Here is a 15,324-nt window from a genome sequence, read left to right on the forward strand (position 1 = left end):
TCTTCACACATGGATTGATGAGTCTTAAAGGTTGAATGGGCCTGAGGAAGGTGCAAGGCACGGTGTCATAAAATAATGTTTGTGTTAGAGGTTGGACCGTGTTCCCCCAAAATGTATATGTTGAAGTCCTGACCCCCCACTACTTCAGAATATGACTTTGAAGACAGGGTCTTCACAGAGGTAATTAAAGTGAGGTCAGTAGGGTGGACCCTCATCCAGCGTGATTGGTGTCCTTATAAATAGAGAAAATTTGCGCACAGAAACAGAGAAGGCCATGTGAAGAGACACAGAAGATGATCATCTTCAAGCTAGACCTTCCCTCGTGGTGCTCACAAGGAACCAAGCCTGCCAGAACCTTGACCTCAGACTTGTAGCCGCCAGACCCGTGGGACAACAAACTGCTGTTGTTTAAAGCTCCCCAGCATGCGGGACTTGTTCACAGCAGCCCTAGGAAACGAATAGTGTGTTTAGAGAATGAAACCAAAACAACTGTTTTGTCTTCTCCGATGATTGTAAGGTCCTGTGAGTAAAAAGGCAACAGAGCCAGTCTGCAGAAGCCCGCGACAGTCGCCTCTTCTCCACGGTTCATTTGGATTGTCATCTCAGAGTCCAGGCCACCTGGGCACTCCTCCACTGCGGTACATTCTTCAGGTTTTTCTTCATTCCTTGTCACGTTGTTGGCCTCTCCTGCCAAAGCTCACTGCGTTTTCCTGCTGCTGATGGGGAGTCATTACAAGCCTCGTATCAGCTATTTCATATTTGCCTCATTATATTCCCTCCTGTGACTTATTAACATGACTAGTGTGTCAGAAGCTGGTGTTATTCTTTGTCGAGAACATCCCATGGGATAATATGTAGTCCCAACCATCGTGTTTGGTGTTTTCTGTCACATCCTTTATTTTTTATGACAATTCCAAATTTAACCGTGACACTCTTGCTTCCGAGAAGAAAGTTCAGAAAAGGAAAAAAAAAAAAAAAAAAAAAGGCGGTGTTGTTAACAATGGCAGGGAATCACGAGGCTGCCGCCGGGTCCACAGATTGTGGGCCTGTTACCATGGGCCCTGGTGGGTGTGGATCCTGTCTAGCCCCAGGGCGGATGGTACTGCCTCCAAGACCTGGGTCAGTAAGTCTGGTGCTGGGACAACAGTTCACTTCAAGACCCACGGTTGGTCCACAGTGTGTCTGTTACCAGGTGCTTGAATGGGTGTGGCACCCTTCAATTACCTGGACAGGTTCTTGGCCAGCGGGACTGGCCCTGTACCACAGATGAATGCAGCTGGCACAGAGTCACAGGTCCACTTCAGGGTCCATAGCCAGGACCAAGGTAGGCAGGCCTGCCTCCAGAAGCACAGACAGACGTCTCCCACCTGGAGCCAGGTTACGGGGCCACTTCAAGATCTGCAGATGGACTGAGGTCAGCAGGTCTGCCTCCAGGAGCACTGAGAAACATGCTTTCTAGCAAGTCACTGAACATGCGTGATGGCTCCATGACCAGTGCTGAGAGGGACTGGAACTGCATCATGGGTTTCTACACAGTTCATAGCTAGGACCAACGTCAGCAGGCCTGTTACCTGAGGCGCAGGTAAGTGTGACTCCTCATGGGTCCCTTGGCAGGTACTTCTGATGGCAGGACCAAAGCCAAACAAGACTGTTATGAAGCCCACAGCGGGACTTGGCTGTTTCTGGCTCAGTAGCCAGGACTATGGTTGGCAAGCCTGCCACCTGGGCCCATGCCTACTCTCTCAAATTGGTCCTCCTCAGTCCTGGGCTCCACCAAGGTTTTACACGTTCCTACCTGGATCCCAAAGCTCCCACAAATGCACTTCTGTCCACAGATGGCTGCCAGATCATTGTTGTGGTGGGGCAAGAGGGAATAGGAGCAGGGGATCTCCCATTTTCTCATCTTGCTGATGTCACCTCTAGGGTGGTGAGTGTTTTCATTCAGGCTATAAATATGTAATCATGACTTCTTAAAGCAACCACTTACAGTATTGGGTTTTTTTAAAGTAACCATTAATCTGTTCTTTTTTTTTTTTTTTTTTAATTTTTTTTTCAACGTTTATTTATTTTTGGGACAGAGAGAGACAGAGCATGAACGGGGGAGGGGCAGAGAGAGAGGGAGACACAGAATCGGAAACAGGCTCCAGGCTCTGAGCCATCAGCCCAGAGCCCGACGCGGGGCTCGAACTCCCGGACCGCGAGATCGTGACCTGGCTGAAGTCGGATGCTTAACCGACTGCGCCACCCAGGCGCCCCTAATCTGTTCTTTTCCAGTAATATCTCTCCTTTGCATTATGCGTATCCCCAGCAATAATGACCAAGTCTGTTAAATTTCTTCGTGTTTTTTGTTTTATTTTATCAGATGCCCTCTTTAAGCATCGGAACTAACACTGGTTGCCATTATTTCTTCTCTAAACGGTATTTTCTTGTTTAAAAGACAAGAGTAATTGAAACTATTTCTCCCTCCTGTAATAGTAAACCAAGTCACTCTGCTGATCATTTCACATTTCACTGTCCTGGACAAGGTGCCTGGCCAAGCCTGAAGCCCATGGCACAGGGAACCATATGTTCCCAAAAGAAAGAGCATCAAATATTTTTGAACAGGAATAAAACCCACTGATTCTGAACTATTAGTGCCCAGCTTATTTTGGAAAAATAAACAGACATTCCCTCAGGAAGGTGGTAGCTTCACCCTGGGCTTCAAGTAACTCTACCAAAACATCCAGCAGACAGATATCACAGAGAGATACCTGCAGGAACGCCAAATATTGAGGGTATCAGAAACAAACTGTAAAAGAGCTACTTACTGTGTTCAAGGAGATAAAAGCCAAGCTTAGATTTTGGCAGAGAACTATAACCTATTAACAGTGAAAGAACAGATTTCAAAATGTACTGCATAGAAATTCTAAAAATGAGAACTGTAGTGGCCCAAGTTAACAAATCAGTGGATGATTTTAACATCAGGTTCAACACAGCTGAAGAGTGGATTATCGAAGTGGAGGACAAATCAGAAGAAAATAATTAAAATGCAGCATGGAAAAACAAAAGGGTAGAAAATGCAAAGAGAAGGGTAAGAGATATAGAGAACACAGTCATGTGTCATGTACTAATTAAATTCCCAGAAAGGAAAATGATAGAAAAGAGAGACAATATTTACAAAGATAAAGGCTGAAAATTTATTAGAGTTTATGAAAAATATCACACAATTCAAGCAGCCCAAAGAAATCCAGGTAGAATGTATTTTTTAAAATCCTTATGTAAACACATCATGGTAAAACTGTAAGATACTTTAAAAGCACCTGTAGAAGCAAGCAAAGTAACAATAGACTCACAGCAAACTTCTCATTCAACAGGAACATAGAAGCCATAAGAAAATACAGTGGTATCTTCAATGTATTGAAAGAAAATAAACTGCCAACAAGTTTCATAAGTGAAAGTGAAATAAAAGACATTTTCTAGTCTACAGAAACAGTTCACCACCCGCAGACTCATGCTAAAAGCAATTTCTAAAGATGGGGGATTACTCTTAAAAATACAAGGAATAGGGGCACCTGGGTGGCTCAGTCGGTTAAGCATCCAACTCTGATTTCAGCTCAGATCATGATCTCATGATTGTGTGATCAAGCCCTGCCTTGGGCTCTACACTGAGCGTGGAGGCTGCTTGAGATTCTCTTCCACCCTCTCCCTCTGCCCCTTACCCCACATGCATTCTCTCTCTCAAAAAGTAAAAATGCTCATCAAAATAAAAAGCTTCTGCACAGCGAAGGAAACAACCAGCAAAACTAAAAGGCAAATTAAAAAGCTCAGTTGGTTACGTTTCTGACTCTTGATTTCATTCAGCTCCCGTCATGATCTCAGGTCAGATTCATGAGTGTAAGCCCTGCTTCAGGCTCTCCACTGACTGTGTGGAGCCTGCCTGCAATTCTGCCCCTCTCTCTCTAACCCTCCCCTGCTCATGCTCTCTCCCCCTCTCAAAATAAATAAATAAACATTAAAAAAAAAAAAAAAAACTCCGAGAAGATAACATAGAATAATATCTTTATGGCTCTGAGATAGGAAAATATTCTTAAATAGGACACAAAAACTATTAATCATAAAGGAAGAGATCGGTAAATTGATTACATTAATGGTTCATCTAGATACTATAGAAAGTGAAAAACCAGAGCACAGTGTGATAAGATATTTGCAACACATATAACTAACAAAAGACTCATAACCATATCTACAAATAAGTAAGAAAAAGACTCATAACCCAGCAGAAAATTGAGCAAGAGATTTGAGCGAAGTATTTCCAAAAGAGGAAATCCAAATTGCCTTAAACACATTATAATGAGCTCAGTCTCGGTCATCAGAGAAATGCATATTAAAACCACAGTAAGATACTCAACACCGTGGTTTAAATTTAAAAACTGATAATACCAATTCTTGCGGATGTGGAGTAACAGGAATTCTCTGTGTTGGTAGGAATACAGATCAAAACAGTTCTGGAAAACAGTCTGACAATCTCTTTAAGCAGCACTTCTGCTCATGGATGCTATGGCATGAATTCATAGCAGTCTTACTCTCAGTGGCCCAAAACTAGAAATAAGTCATCTATCAACAGTGAAAAGGATGAATTATGAGGTATTCCTACAATGAATAGCCAGCATTCTGCAATGAAACACTGTACTCCCAAGAAATGAATAAATCTTACTACATAAAGTTGCACAAAATGAGGAAGACAAAAATCATACATGCTATAGGATTCTAAGCATATGAAGTACAAAAAGGCTAAAACTAATATATAGTGTTAGAAATCAGGATAATGACTACCTTTGGGGAGGAAAAAGAGGTGTGTGGTATTGAGAAATGAGAGGATCTTCCCAATGTACTATATTTCTTGATCTAAGTGGTGGTCACACAAGTGTTCACTCTGGTAATTTATCAAGCAATACACTTATGGTATGCATATTTTTCTGTGTGTATTTTCACTTCCAATTTAAAAGGTTATTTGAAAAAAAAAATGTAACTGAGAGAGTACCCAGTGATACATGAGTTTTCTATGGATTCAAATACAGGGGCGCCTGGGTGGCGCAGTCGGTTGGGCGTCCGACTTCAGCCAGGTCACGATCTCGCGGTCTGTGAGTTCGAGCCCCGCGTCGGGCTCTGGGCTGATGGCTCAGAGCCTGGAGCCTGTTTCCGATTCTGTGTCTCCCTCTCTCTCTGCCCCTCCCCCGTTCATGCTCTGTCTCTCTCTGTCCCAAAAATAAATAAACATTGAAAAAAAAATTTAAAAAAAAAAACAAAAAAAAAAACAAACAAATACAAAGTAATAACCTCTTTAGGATACTGGAGAAGAGAGCCTGTCTTTGTGTTGGTGATAGCGGGTGTTATTTACCTGTCTGTCTTTCCTAGTAGACTCTGAACTTCTTGGGGCAGGACTTGTGTCCTCATCTCTGCCTGACAGAGTAGATTCTCACTGAGCGTGTGATTCATGAAAGAATGTCGTAACGTGAGAAATGTGTTCCTCTTCCCAGGTTAAGAAAACAACTGAAGCCACCTTGCAGACCATACAAGATATGGTCACCATTGAGGACTATGATGTTTCTGAATGCTTCCAGCACAGTCGGTCCACAGAGTCTGTGAAGTCTACTGTCTCTGAGACCTACCTGAGTAAGCCCAGCATCGCCAAGAGAAGAGCAAACCAGCAGGAGACTGAGCAGTTCTACTTCATGGTGCGCCTGTTACTTCCCAAGCTACTCTTGGGGCTCAGATCTGGGGTCTCCAGACACAGCCTCTAGAGTTGACCAGATCACCTGGGATCCTTTATTAAAATATGGACCCTCGTCTGCCCTCAGAGTTCTGATTCTGTTGGTCTGAGATAGGATTTAGGAGTTAGTACTTTTTTTTTTTTTTTTTAATGTTTTTATTTTATTTTTGAGAGAGAGATAGAGTGAGAGTAGGGGAGGGGCAGAGAGAGAGGGAGACACAGAATCTGAAGCAGGCTCCAGGCCCTGAGCTATCAGCACACAGCCCAACATGGGGCTCGAACTCACAAACTGTGAGATCATGGCCTCAGCCGAAGTCAGACACTCAGCTGACTGAGCCACCCGGGTGCTCCAGGAGTTAGCACTTTTTTAAAAGTTCCTTGGATAATTCTGAGAGGCCAACAGACTTAAAGAGGCCTGCTATAAAACTACTTTTAAATTTTAATGTATATAGTCACCAGGAGAGCTTGTTAAAATGTGGGTTTTGATTTTAGTAGGTCTGGGGAAGGAGGGCCCTGAGACTCCGCTCTCTGATGGGCCCCCACGTGATGGCTGGTGCTGCTGTTCTGTTCAGACTACACTCTAAGGAGCAAGGTTCTAGGATCTAGAAGATAAAAGAGCTGGATTATAGGTATCCTATGGGAAGTTCCTTGAGAAATATATAGTTTTAAGTTAAAAACGAATCCTTCCTCTTGCAGAAACTCCGGGAGTATTTGGAAGGTAGTAATCTCATCACAAAACTTCAAGCCAAACATGACTTGTTGCAGAGGACCCTTGGAGAAGGTCAGTTATCTGAAACAGATGGGAAGGTGACATGGACCACGTACTGTGTCACGTATCTGCTCCATAAAGACTGTGAGCTGTGGATTTGTGTTTGAAGAAGCAGAGAACACTGTTTAGATTGGGCTTTTGCTGTATCTGTAAAAATCAAGTTCTCCCTGGAACTGTCTTCTTTATAAGCTTGGTGCTGACCTGGAGGAAGAGTAGGGAAGTCTAGCGAGGGCTGAAAAGCCAACACAGAGCTCCAGAGGAAGGATCGGCAGAGCGTGATGCTCCTAGCTGCCCCTGCACCCAGACACTTCTTCCTTACCCGCTGGGACTTCTCCACCCTTCCAGCTCCACCCCAGTCGTTTCAGTGGGCCAGTATTTGTTGTCACATCTCATGCCTTGTTGGACTCTAGAAACTGGTTAAACCAGTTTGGGAAACTTTTTTGTTTGTTTGTTTTCCTTCCCAGAGACACTGATTTTACTTGAGAAATAACCTAATGAAGTATACTGCTATGGCTAATAATAATAACAAAACCAGCAATAGCTACCACTTCTGTAGGGCTCTCTCTGTGCTAGGCATTGTTCTAAACTATGTATTGAACTGGGCTATTACTTTCCCCATTTTTACAGATGAGGAAACTGATGGGGGAAAAAAGGGATTCTAGGCAAAAGGGACAGTGTAAATGTTATTGTTTCCCTTTTCATCTTCTTGAAATTTAAAAGGAAAAGATAAATATAGGCAAAGTCCCTTTTTTAAGTGCCTCATAGTCTGTAATTTTATCTTGTATTCACACTAGATCTTGTTACAAGTTATAAAAAGTGAGAGAATATGGATGGGAGTAGGAAATGAGGGGACTGAGTTGTGTAACTCAGACCAAAAAGAAGTTGCTGCTCTTTGACCTAAACTCTTGTCTCCTACCATTCTAGAACCTTCCTACCAACCAAGTTTTTTTCATCACCTTATCTCCTGGTTTCCTCCAGGGAATGACCACTTGGAGAAAGGTCATCATGACCTAAGTCTCCCATGTATTACAGTAAGGATGCCAGATTCTAAGATGAAAGGCTGATTGCACTTAGGGAAAAAAAATTCACATTTAAACTACTAGACAGTGTCTTAAAAGAGAAAATAACCAAATACGGTACGTGAACTGTCATTAGATACTAAATCAAAAAAGCAAAAGTTAACAAAAGGCATTTTAAGGACAGTTGGGGAAATTTAAATATAGACTGTATATTAAATGACATTATTGAATTAATGTTAATTTTCTTAGAGATGACAGCGGTGTTAAGATTATAAAGGAAGATTCTTATTCTTAAGAAATGCTTGCTAAGTATCATAACATTTGCAAGTTACTTTCAAGTGATTCAGGAAAAAAAAAGGAGAGAAGGAAATAAGGCGAGTGTGGCAAAATGGGAAATCTAAGTGAAGGGAATATGAATGTTCCCTGTACAAGGCTTTCGACTCTTCTGTAATAGAGGCTTGAACTTTTTATAAAAAGCCTTTTTTCTTCTTTGAATCATGTCCTGAGTTGTTTTTTTTTTTCATTCAGAGTATCCTATAAGATCATTTTTTCCATCTGCCACAAAATGCCTGATATTTCATTGATGCCCCCAAGGTCAGTTGCCAGTCCCGAAGCATCAATTATCGTAAGTGTAGATGAACGCTTACAGGCACAGAGTCCTTCCCTACAGGACTTGGTACCACTTTAGAAATCGTGAGTTGGAGGGAATTAAGTAGTGGGTGAATTCATTCTTGGCACTTCATACGGACACATGTGTTAATTCACTTGGGATCACATTCCGAAACTTTTATGATACTCATTCTACATAGATTCCCCTATGTCTCCCGGAGAGAAAGCCCCAACGGTTCATATTATTTTACATGCCATTATTGGATAGGGCTATATTTTAACCAATTTGCTGAATCCACATGCCAGAGTCCGTCATTAGCTGCTGTAATGCATAAAGCCGTTTTGTACCCTGTGAACTCGAAGCCAGGATTTCTTTATCTTGGAATTTCTCTCAATGGGTTCCGGTATCATAGTGACATTCATGTGTGGGTGTACCAGGCCGTTCCCAGATTGGATTGATTCAGGAACTGGATGGTTCTCCTCCAGTGGCATCAGACACACCAGCCTCTGCCCACTTGTCGAAGACCTTTATGCTCCCCGGCCCTACCCCACGTGCGGGCTTGGCAGCCTTCCACACCACTTGTTGGTCACTGCCTTGCCACGATGCTGGCAGCTTTGCCCAGAGAAAAGCTGGGTCTGGAGAATGTGCCCACCTTTAGCTGGACCGTTGTGAGCCCCCTGACTCTCCCTGCAAGCCCCGTTCGAGTTAATAGGCTGATACCAAAGGAGACTGGGAGAGTTAATGGCGCCTGTCCCACAATGAGATAATCCAACGGTGAGCCCTTACGAAGGAATCCAAGTCTGGGTTTGGCTAAATAAGGTTACTAGCACAGGATTCAATGGTGTGTTTGGGGACAGTACTGACTTTTTTATATAAAACTCACATCCCTGAATTATGCTAGACTCACTGCTGCAAAAACTGCCTTCATAGTAAAACAAATAGAGCCTAACCCAGGGATTTAGCAGTTGATCGTACACAGCTGAAACTGTAACTACAGACATGTGTTTGGCCTGTCTTACTGCTTGCTTTTGGCAGCCTACCAGCGGCCCAGTAAGTCCTTTGATTTACAACGTTGCAAAACAACTAGACTGGGCTCTTAAAGGGGTACTGTCAAAATTGAGAATTCCAAATCTTTGAAAACTATTGAAATGAAAGCAAACACATAATGAGTCGTTAAGACCAAAGTCATCACCTTCTTCAGCATCCTTCAGCAATACTATTATATCCTTTTGTGATGTCCTTTGTTTTTAATTTTTTTTTTTCAACGTTTATTTATTTTTGGGACAGAGAGGGACAGAGCATGAACGGGGGAGGGGCAGAGAGAGAGGGAGACACAGAATCGGAAACAGGCTCCAGGCTCTGAGCCATCAGCCCAGAGCCTGACGCGGGACTCGAACTCACGGACCGCGAGATAGTGACCTGGCTGAAGTCGGACGCTTAACCGACTGCGCCACCCAGGCGCCCCTGTCCTTTGTTTTTAAATCGGAGAAGTTATGTCAATATAGTAAATGAGGTATACATCCGCAAAACTGAGGCACTGAAATTGTTTCTTTTTCTTCTTATAATGAGCCTTCGTGTTCACACTGGCTTCTTTGTGTGCAACCTTGGAGTCAAGGGTGGGGCGGGGTGTAAGTATCAGTGGAGTTTTCCCTTAAACACAGAAAACTTGACTCTGGAAGCTGAGTTCCATGTTAGATTGTTTGTAGACCTGGGCCTAAGGTGTCTTGATCAAGGAATTAAACGGGTTATCCTCATCCAATCCATTTCCTGTCTTTGAGTAGGAGTACAAACATACTTTCAAACGAGAAGCTGATTGTGAATAATTACGTTTTTTAGAAAAGCAATGTATTCTTTAAAAAAAAAATATTTTTTTTAACGTTTATTTATTTTTGAGACAGAGAGACAGAGCATGAACGGGGGAGGGTCAGAGAGAGGGAGACACAGAATCTGAAACAGGCTCCAGGCTCTGAGCTGTGAGCACAGAGCCTGACGCGGGGCTCGAACTCACGGACCGCGAGATCATGACCTGAGTCGAAGTCGGCCGCTTAACCGACTGAGCCACCCAGGCGCCCCGAAAAGCAATGTATTCTTAAGAAAGAAAAAGGACTGAAAACTCCAGGAGTCCTCATCAGTCATTCATTAGGGACCCAATCCTGGGTGCCTCCATTCAGTTTGAGCTGTGCACATTTTAAATATTTCATCTAGTTGGGGTTTTTTTGTTTGTTTGTTTTTAATCTCAGATCGCCACCAAACAATATTTTGGTTTTCCATTTTGGTCTGTGATGATAAAATACACTTGAGTGTGAAAAATAATTCACTTCTTAATTCCCAAGTGAAATGGTCAGAATAGTCAACGTAGGTGTTTCAGCAAGAACAAGATAATCATGGGTCATGGGTCATTTTTTTTTTTTCCCCTCCAAATGGCTTAGAGTGTGGGATGGGGTGGGGGTGGGGAAAGAAGTTGTCTGTTGTTTTTAATAATTAAATAGTCTTCCAAACAAAGTGATTGAAATCTAATCCTCAAACCACTGGAAGCTTTCACATTTCTCTGGGAAGCAGTTTCTTCTAAGCTTGTGTGTTATTGATCTATTAATGATGATACTGATTAAAAAATAAAACCTCATTCATCAGTTGAGGCACACTCAGTACTATTAGCTGAACAAAACAATGGAAGTGGTGGGCAGTTACAATATGAATGATAGTTTTTGTGAAGCTTGCTCTTGGTTCATTAATCGAAATGTGTCTTTTATAGGTTTTTAATTTTTTATATCATACTATTAACCATGGAAGGGTGGAGCAAAATGTTTTTAAGCCATTTAATATGTGATCTTTTTCTAAATCTAGAGAATATTTGGTTGGGATATTTTAACAAAAGTAGCAAAATTTTTCAGTTATATAAAACATTTCATTTCTAAGGAATTATTAGTGTTTTCATCGCTGAATCACTTAAAAGTGATTAGCCATGGGGCGCCTGGGTGGCGCAGTCGGTTAAGCGTCCGACTTCAGCCAGGTCACGATCTCGCGGTCTGCAAGTTCGAGCCCCGCGTCGGGCTCTGGGCTGATGGCTCAGAGCCTGGAGCCTGTTTCTGATTCTGTGTCTCCCTCTCTCTCTGCCCCTCCCCCGTTCATGCTCTGTCTCTCTCTGTCCCAAAAATAAATAAACGTTGAAAAAAAAAAATTAAAAAAAAAAAAAAAAAAAGTGATTAGCCTCTGTTATCCAGTTTAATTTTATAGATACTTTAAAATTTTAACTTAAAATGTATTATATACTTTAATAAATCTTTGTAGTGCTTTGTATATGACTTTAGCCCTGTGGGACAGAGCATAAGGCATAATCTGTACCTTTTAGGATCTTTCAAAGTATTTGCTAGGGAATGAAACTTACATTTTCATTTTATTATTTATTGTTATTATTTTAGAGAGAGCAAACACACGGACGTGGGAGAGAAGGGCAGAGGTGGAGAGAGAGAGGGAGTGAGAGAGAAAATCTAAGGGGCCCAACACAGGGCTTGATCCCACAACCCTGGGATCACGACCTGAGCAAAATCAAAAGTTCGACACTCAGCCAACTGAGCCACCCAGGCGTCCCAAGACTTGTATTTTTACAATATATTACTTGGGAGCTTAGGTCTAGATTTAAACAAACCTGGACCCTCAGGCCAGACCCATCACATACTAGCAGTGTGACCCTGAACAAGTCACTTACCTACTTCCTAAGGTTGTTGTTAAAATTGTGAGTTAGTGTATAGGAAGTGCTTAGAACAGTGTCTAGTAAGTATTGGACATCATTGCTGTTTTTACTGTTGTTAGTAATACACTTTATCTCATACTTGTGTGATAATAAAGTATGCAACATGACTACAGCACAGGCCAGCTAGTTTCTCTGCCTTCAGCCATTTGCTCATTATTTTTTTTACTGTTTATTTATTTTTTGTGAGAGAGAATACACAAGTGGGGCAGGGGCAGAGAGACAGAAGGAGACCCAGAATCCGAAGCAGGCTCTGGCCCCAAGCTGTCAGCACAGAGCCACCACAGGGCTCAAACCCATGAACTGTGAGATCATGACCTGAGCTGAAGTCGGACGCTTGACCGACTGAGCCACCACCGAGCTTAACCAAATGGTGCCCCCCACCCCCCACCGTTTGCTTATTCTGCCGACTCATCCTGGGTGATCTCAGCTAGCTCCTGTGGCCCCACAACAACCTAGATTGTGGGGACTCTCAAATCTTCATCTCCGGCCCTGTCTTCTGTCTGTGCTTTAACCCTGTGCTAAAGGATAGCCAGTAAGACATCACGTGCCACGCTCAGCTCACTGCCCTCCCCACTTTCTAGTAGACTGTCTCTCCCACTTAGGAGTAGCTACCAATTACTCTGGAGATCTCTGTCCATCTTCTCCTTTTTCTTGTCCCCCAAAGTAGCAAAGGGAAGGGGCTTAGAGTTAAAAGATAGAGTTGAGTAGTGGGGAGAAAATCAGATTGTTCTCCTTTCCTCCCACCCTGACTCCAAGTCATGGCCCACAATTCTACTAGACCTACAGTGGCCTGAGTCTGCTTTGAGGAAGGTATTTTCAGATATTAACTGCTGCCCCCCATTTAGTAAATAGATATTAATCAAATACTTTGGTTTCTTTTTTTCCCCCCATGTTTATTTCTGAGAGAGAAAGAGAGAGAACAAGCGGGGAGGGGCAGAGAGTTGGGTAGGGTGACAGAGGATCTGAAGCGGGCTCTCGCACTTACAGCAGAGACCCCTGTGTGCGACTCGAACTCACAAGCCATGAGATCATGACCTGAGCCAAGGTCAGACACTCAACTGACTGAGCCACCCAGGCGCCCCTCAAATACTTCGTCCCTTGTTCTTCAAAAGTAGATAATAGAGCAAAAGACTCTGTCGCCTGTGAGTGTTCGTTCACCATTTCCAACAAGCCGGGTTTCTCTACAATTGTTATATTGGCCTCGCCCCGCAAGGCTGAATCATTCTGTTATGATACGATGGGTGGGGCGTACCTGTGAGTGCCGCAACGTGACCTCTCTCTGTTAGCTCTAACTTCAGGCTGTTTCAAGACCATATCATCATTCTGCAAACAAACAGGTGGAATGGGTCACTCCTCCACACCCCTTCCACAGCTGCACCCCACATGTGAGAAAGAGCAGACGACAACCACAGGCACATTCACACTTGGAGTTAGCACAGATTGTAGAAGCTCTACAAAAATACAGATCCAATGTTTAAATTGAGTCAGGAAGCCAGAATAGAGAAGAAGAGCCTCATGTTTCACATGACAGGGAACTCTGTGAAATGCTATTAGTGTATAGGTTGTAGAATGTAGCATAATATAATATCTTTGTACTTAGTATCTGCAAATGTCGTTTCTGATTATAAAATGCAGCTTCGCACCTGACGGTGTAATATAGAAAGAACCCCAACTTAATATAAAGAAAATTGAGTTTTCCCAACCCTATTTGACCACCTTATTTTCCCCAGGTATCAATCACGACACAGGAAATAACTAACATTCGAATCTTGGGTGTGTTTTATTTGTGTATTTCATTGTTAAACTTACACTGAAGATCCAACAGCTATTTCATATTTTCTAAATAATAAATAAATAAATACCCTTGCCTCAAATTGCCAAGTGAAACATACTTTTCCAATCTATAGGATTTATTAAATTTTAGGTATAGATTTTATGAAATACTGTGTTGACTTTACTTGTCTATCATATGCTATCCTAATGCTTTCCACCATAAAATTTGTAATTATTATAAACTCAGCATCTTAAAATAAGGGACAAGTGATTCAAAAGATTACCAAATGTATTCCACTGATTCCATTCAATTTACTTATTTTAATTTTTTTCTGCAGGTCATAAAGCTGAATATATGACTACAAGGTAGGCAAATGTTTTATCATAACTCATTGTGTCTCACCTTTTTTTTTCCTTTACAACAAGCAACCATTTCAGCACTGTGAGAATGAACATACTTTGCCAATGAACGTGGAAGATCATTTTGACTCGACCAAACCTAGTAACGTGACATGTTTGGGGTTCTCACAAAACCAAATTTGCTCTGGCCGATCGGAGGGTTTCCCAGTGTGATTGTAAGACTCTTTAAGAAAGACCTAAATCAGATGGGTTTGGTTTATTTAATCCAAAACACTTTAAGTTTCTGGAAATAGTCTGATTTGAGAATTCAATTAAGAAGTAACATTATGTACACATCTAGTGTGTTAGCAAATGAAAAGCATGATGAGTTACTTTTTGCTCCTACTTTTCCTTATGTCCTATAAAACTTAGAACTCTACTGAATACTCAGGATTTTAGCTTCTTACCCCTTTCACTTAAAAGATGAAAATTTAGTACTATAGCTGTATTGCACATTTTTTTCTTTCTCCCCCCCCCCCCCCCTTTTTTTCATTCATGAAGGGATTTTGAAGTCACTGCTGAGAAAAGCCTTTTTGGAAGCAGATTCTGATCTGGGTTGGGGAAAATGTGCAACTTTTCTTTTTCTGTGCCAGCATTTGTATAACTGCCAGAAATTATTCTAATTGGCGTATCTAGACTTTGTACTCTTGAAGCTGAGTTCTCTTTAAGGTGAGCAGAATTTAGAACACTGGGAGGGTGTGCGGGGGGAGGGCAGTAATTGGCAAGTTGATTTTCAAGGCTCTGTATGTTTCTACTGGGCAATTTATTCAAAAGGAAGCTTCTCTTCTTGGTGAACCAACTAGGAAGATACAGCTAGTGACTTGTCTGAACTTCACAAAAATACTGAGGTTTTTTTTCTTCCTTGCGTCAGTGACAAAGAGGAATGTTACTTCTGCAGTTTATGGAGCTTTTTTCATATATATTATCTCTTTGTACTATCAACTGTTTTACCTGTTGTCTCTATGTTATAAGAAATGTAAGGCTCTTCAAAAAAAGATTTTTTAGGGGTGCCTGGATGGCTCAGTCCTTTAAGCCTCTGACTCTTGATTTCAGCTCAGGTCTTGATCTCATGGTTCTTGGGATCCAGCCCCACATTGGGATCTGTTCTGGCAGCATGGAGCCTGCTTGGGATTCTCTGTGTCTCTCTCTGTCTATAAATGAATGAATGAATGAATGAATGAATGAATGAATGAATAAATAAATAAATGTAAGTAAGTAAGTAAATAAATGTTTTTTTAATATAGTTTATTGTCA

General features: G+C 42.0%; 1 protein-coding gene across 3 annotated transcripts in view; it reads left to right on the forward strand.

The window, feature by feature from the left end:
• Positions 1-15,324, forward strand: part of SRGAP1 (SLIT-ROBO Rho GTPase activating protein 1) — a 287,997-nt gene that overhangs the window by 221,437 nt on the left and 51,236 nt on the right. For all 3 annotated transcript variants that reach the window (XM_045464974.1, XM_045464975.1, XM_045464976.1), the window contains exons 9-11: positions 5,517-5,714; positions 6,446-6,530; positions 14,010-14,037. In XM_045464974.1, the coding sequence (XP_045320930.1) occupies positions 5,517-5,714; positions 6,446-6,530; positions 14,010-14,037 (311 nt within the window). The remainder of the gene's footprint in view (positions 1-5,516; positions 5,715-6,445; positions 6,531-14,009; positions 14,038-15,324) is intronic.

The sequence above is a fragment of the Leopardus geoffroyi genome, chromosome B4 (genome assembly GCF_018350155.1).
Source record: "Leopardus geoffroyi isolate Oge1 chromosome B4, O.geoffroyi_Oge1_pat1.0, whole genome shotgun sequence".
Taxonomy (NCBI): Eukaryota; Metazoa; Chordata; class Mammalia; order Carnivora; family Felidae; genus Leopardus; species Leopardus geoffroyi.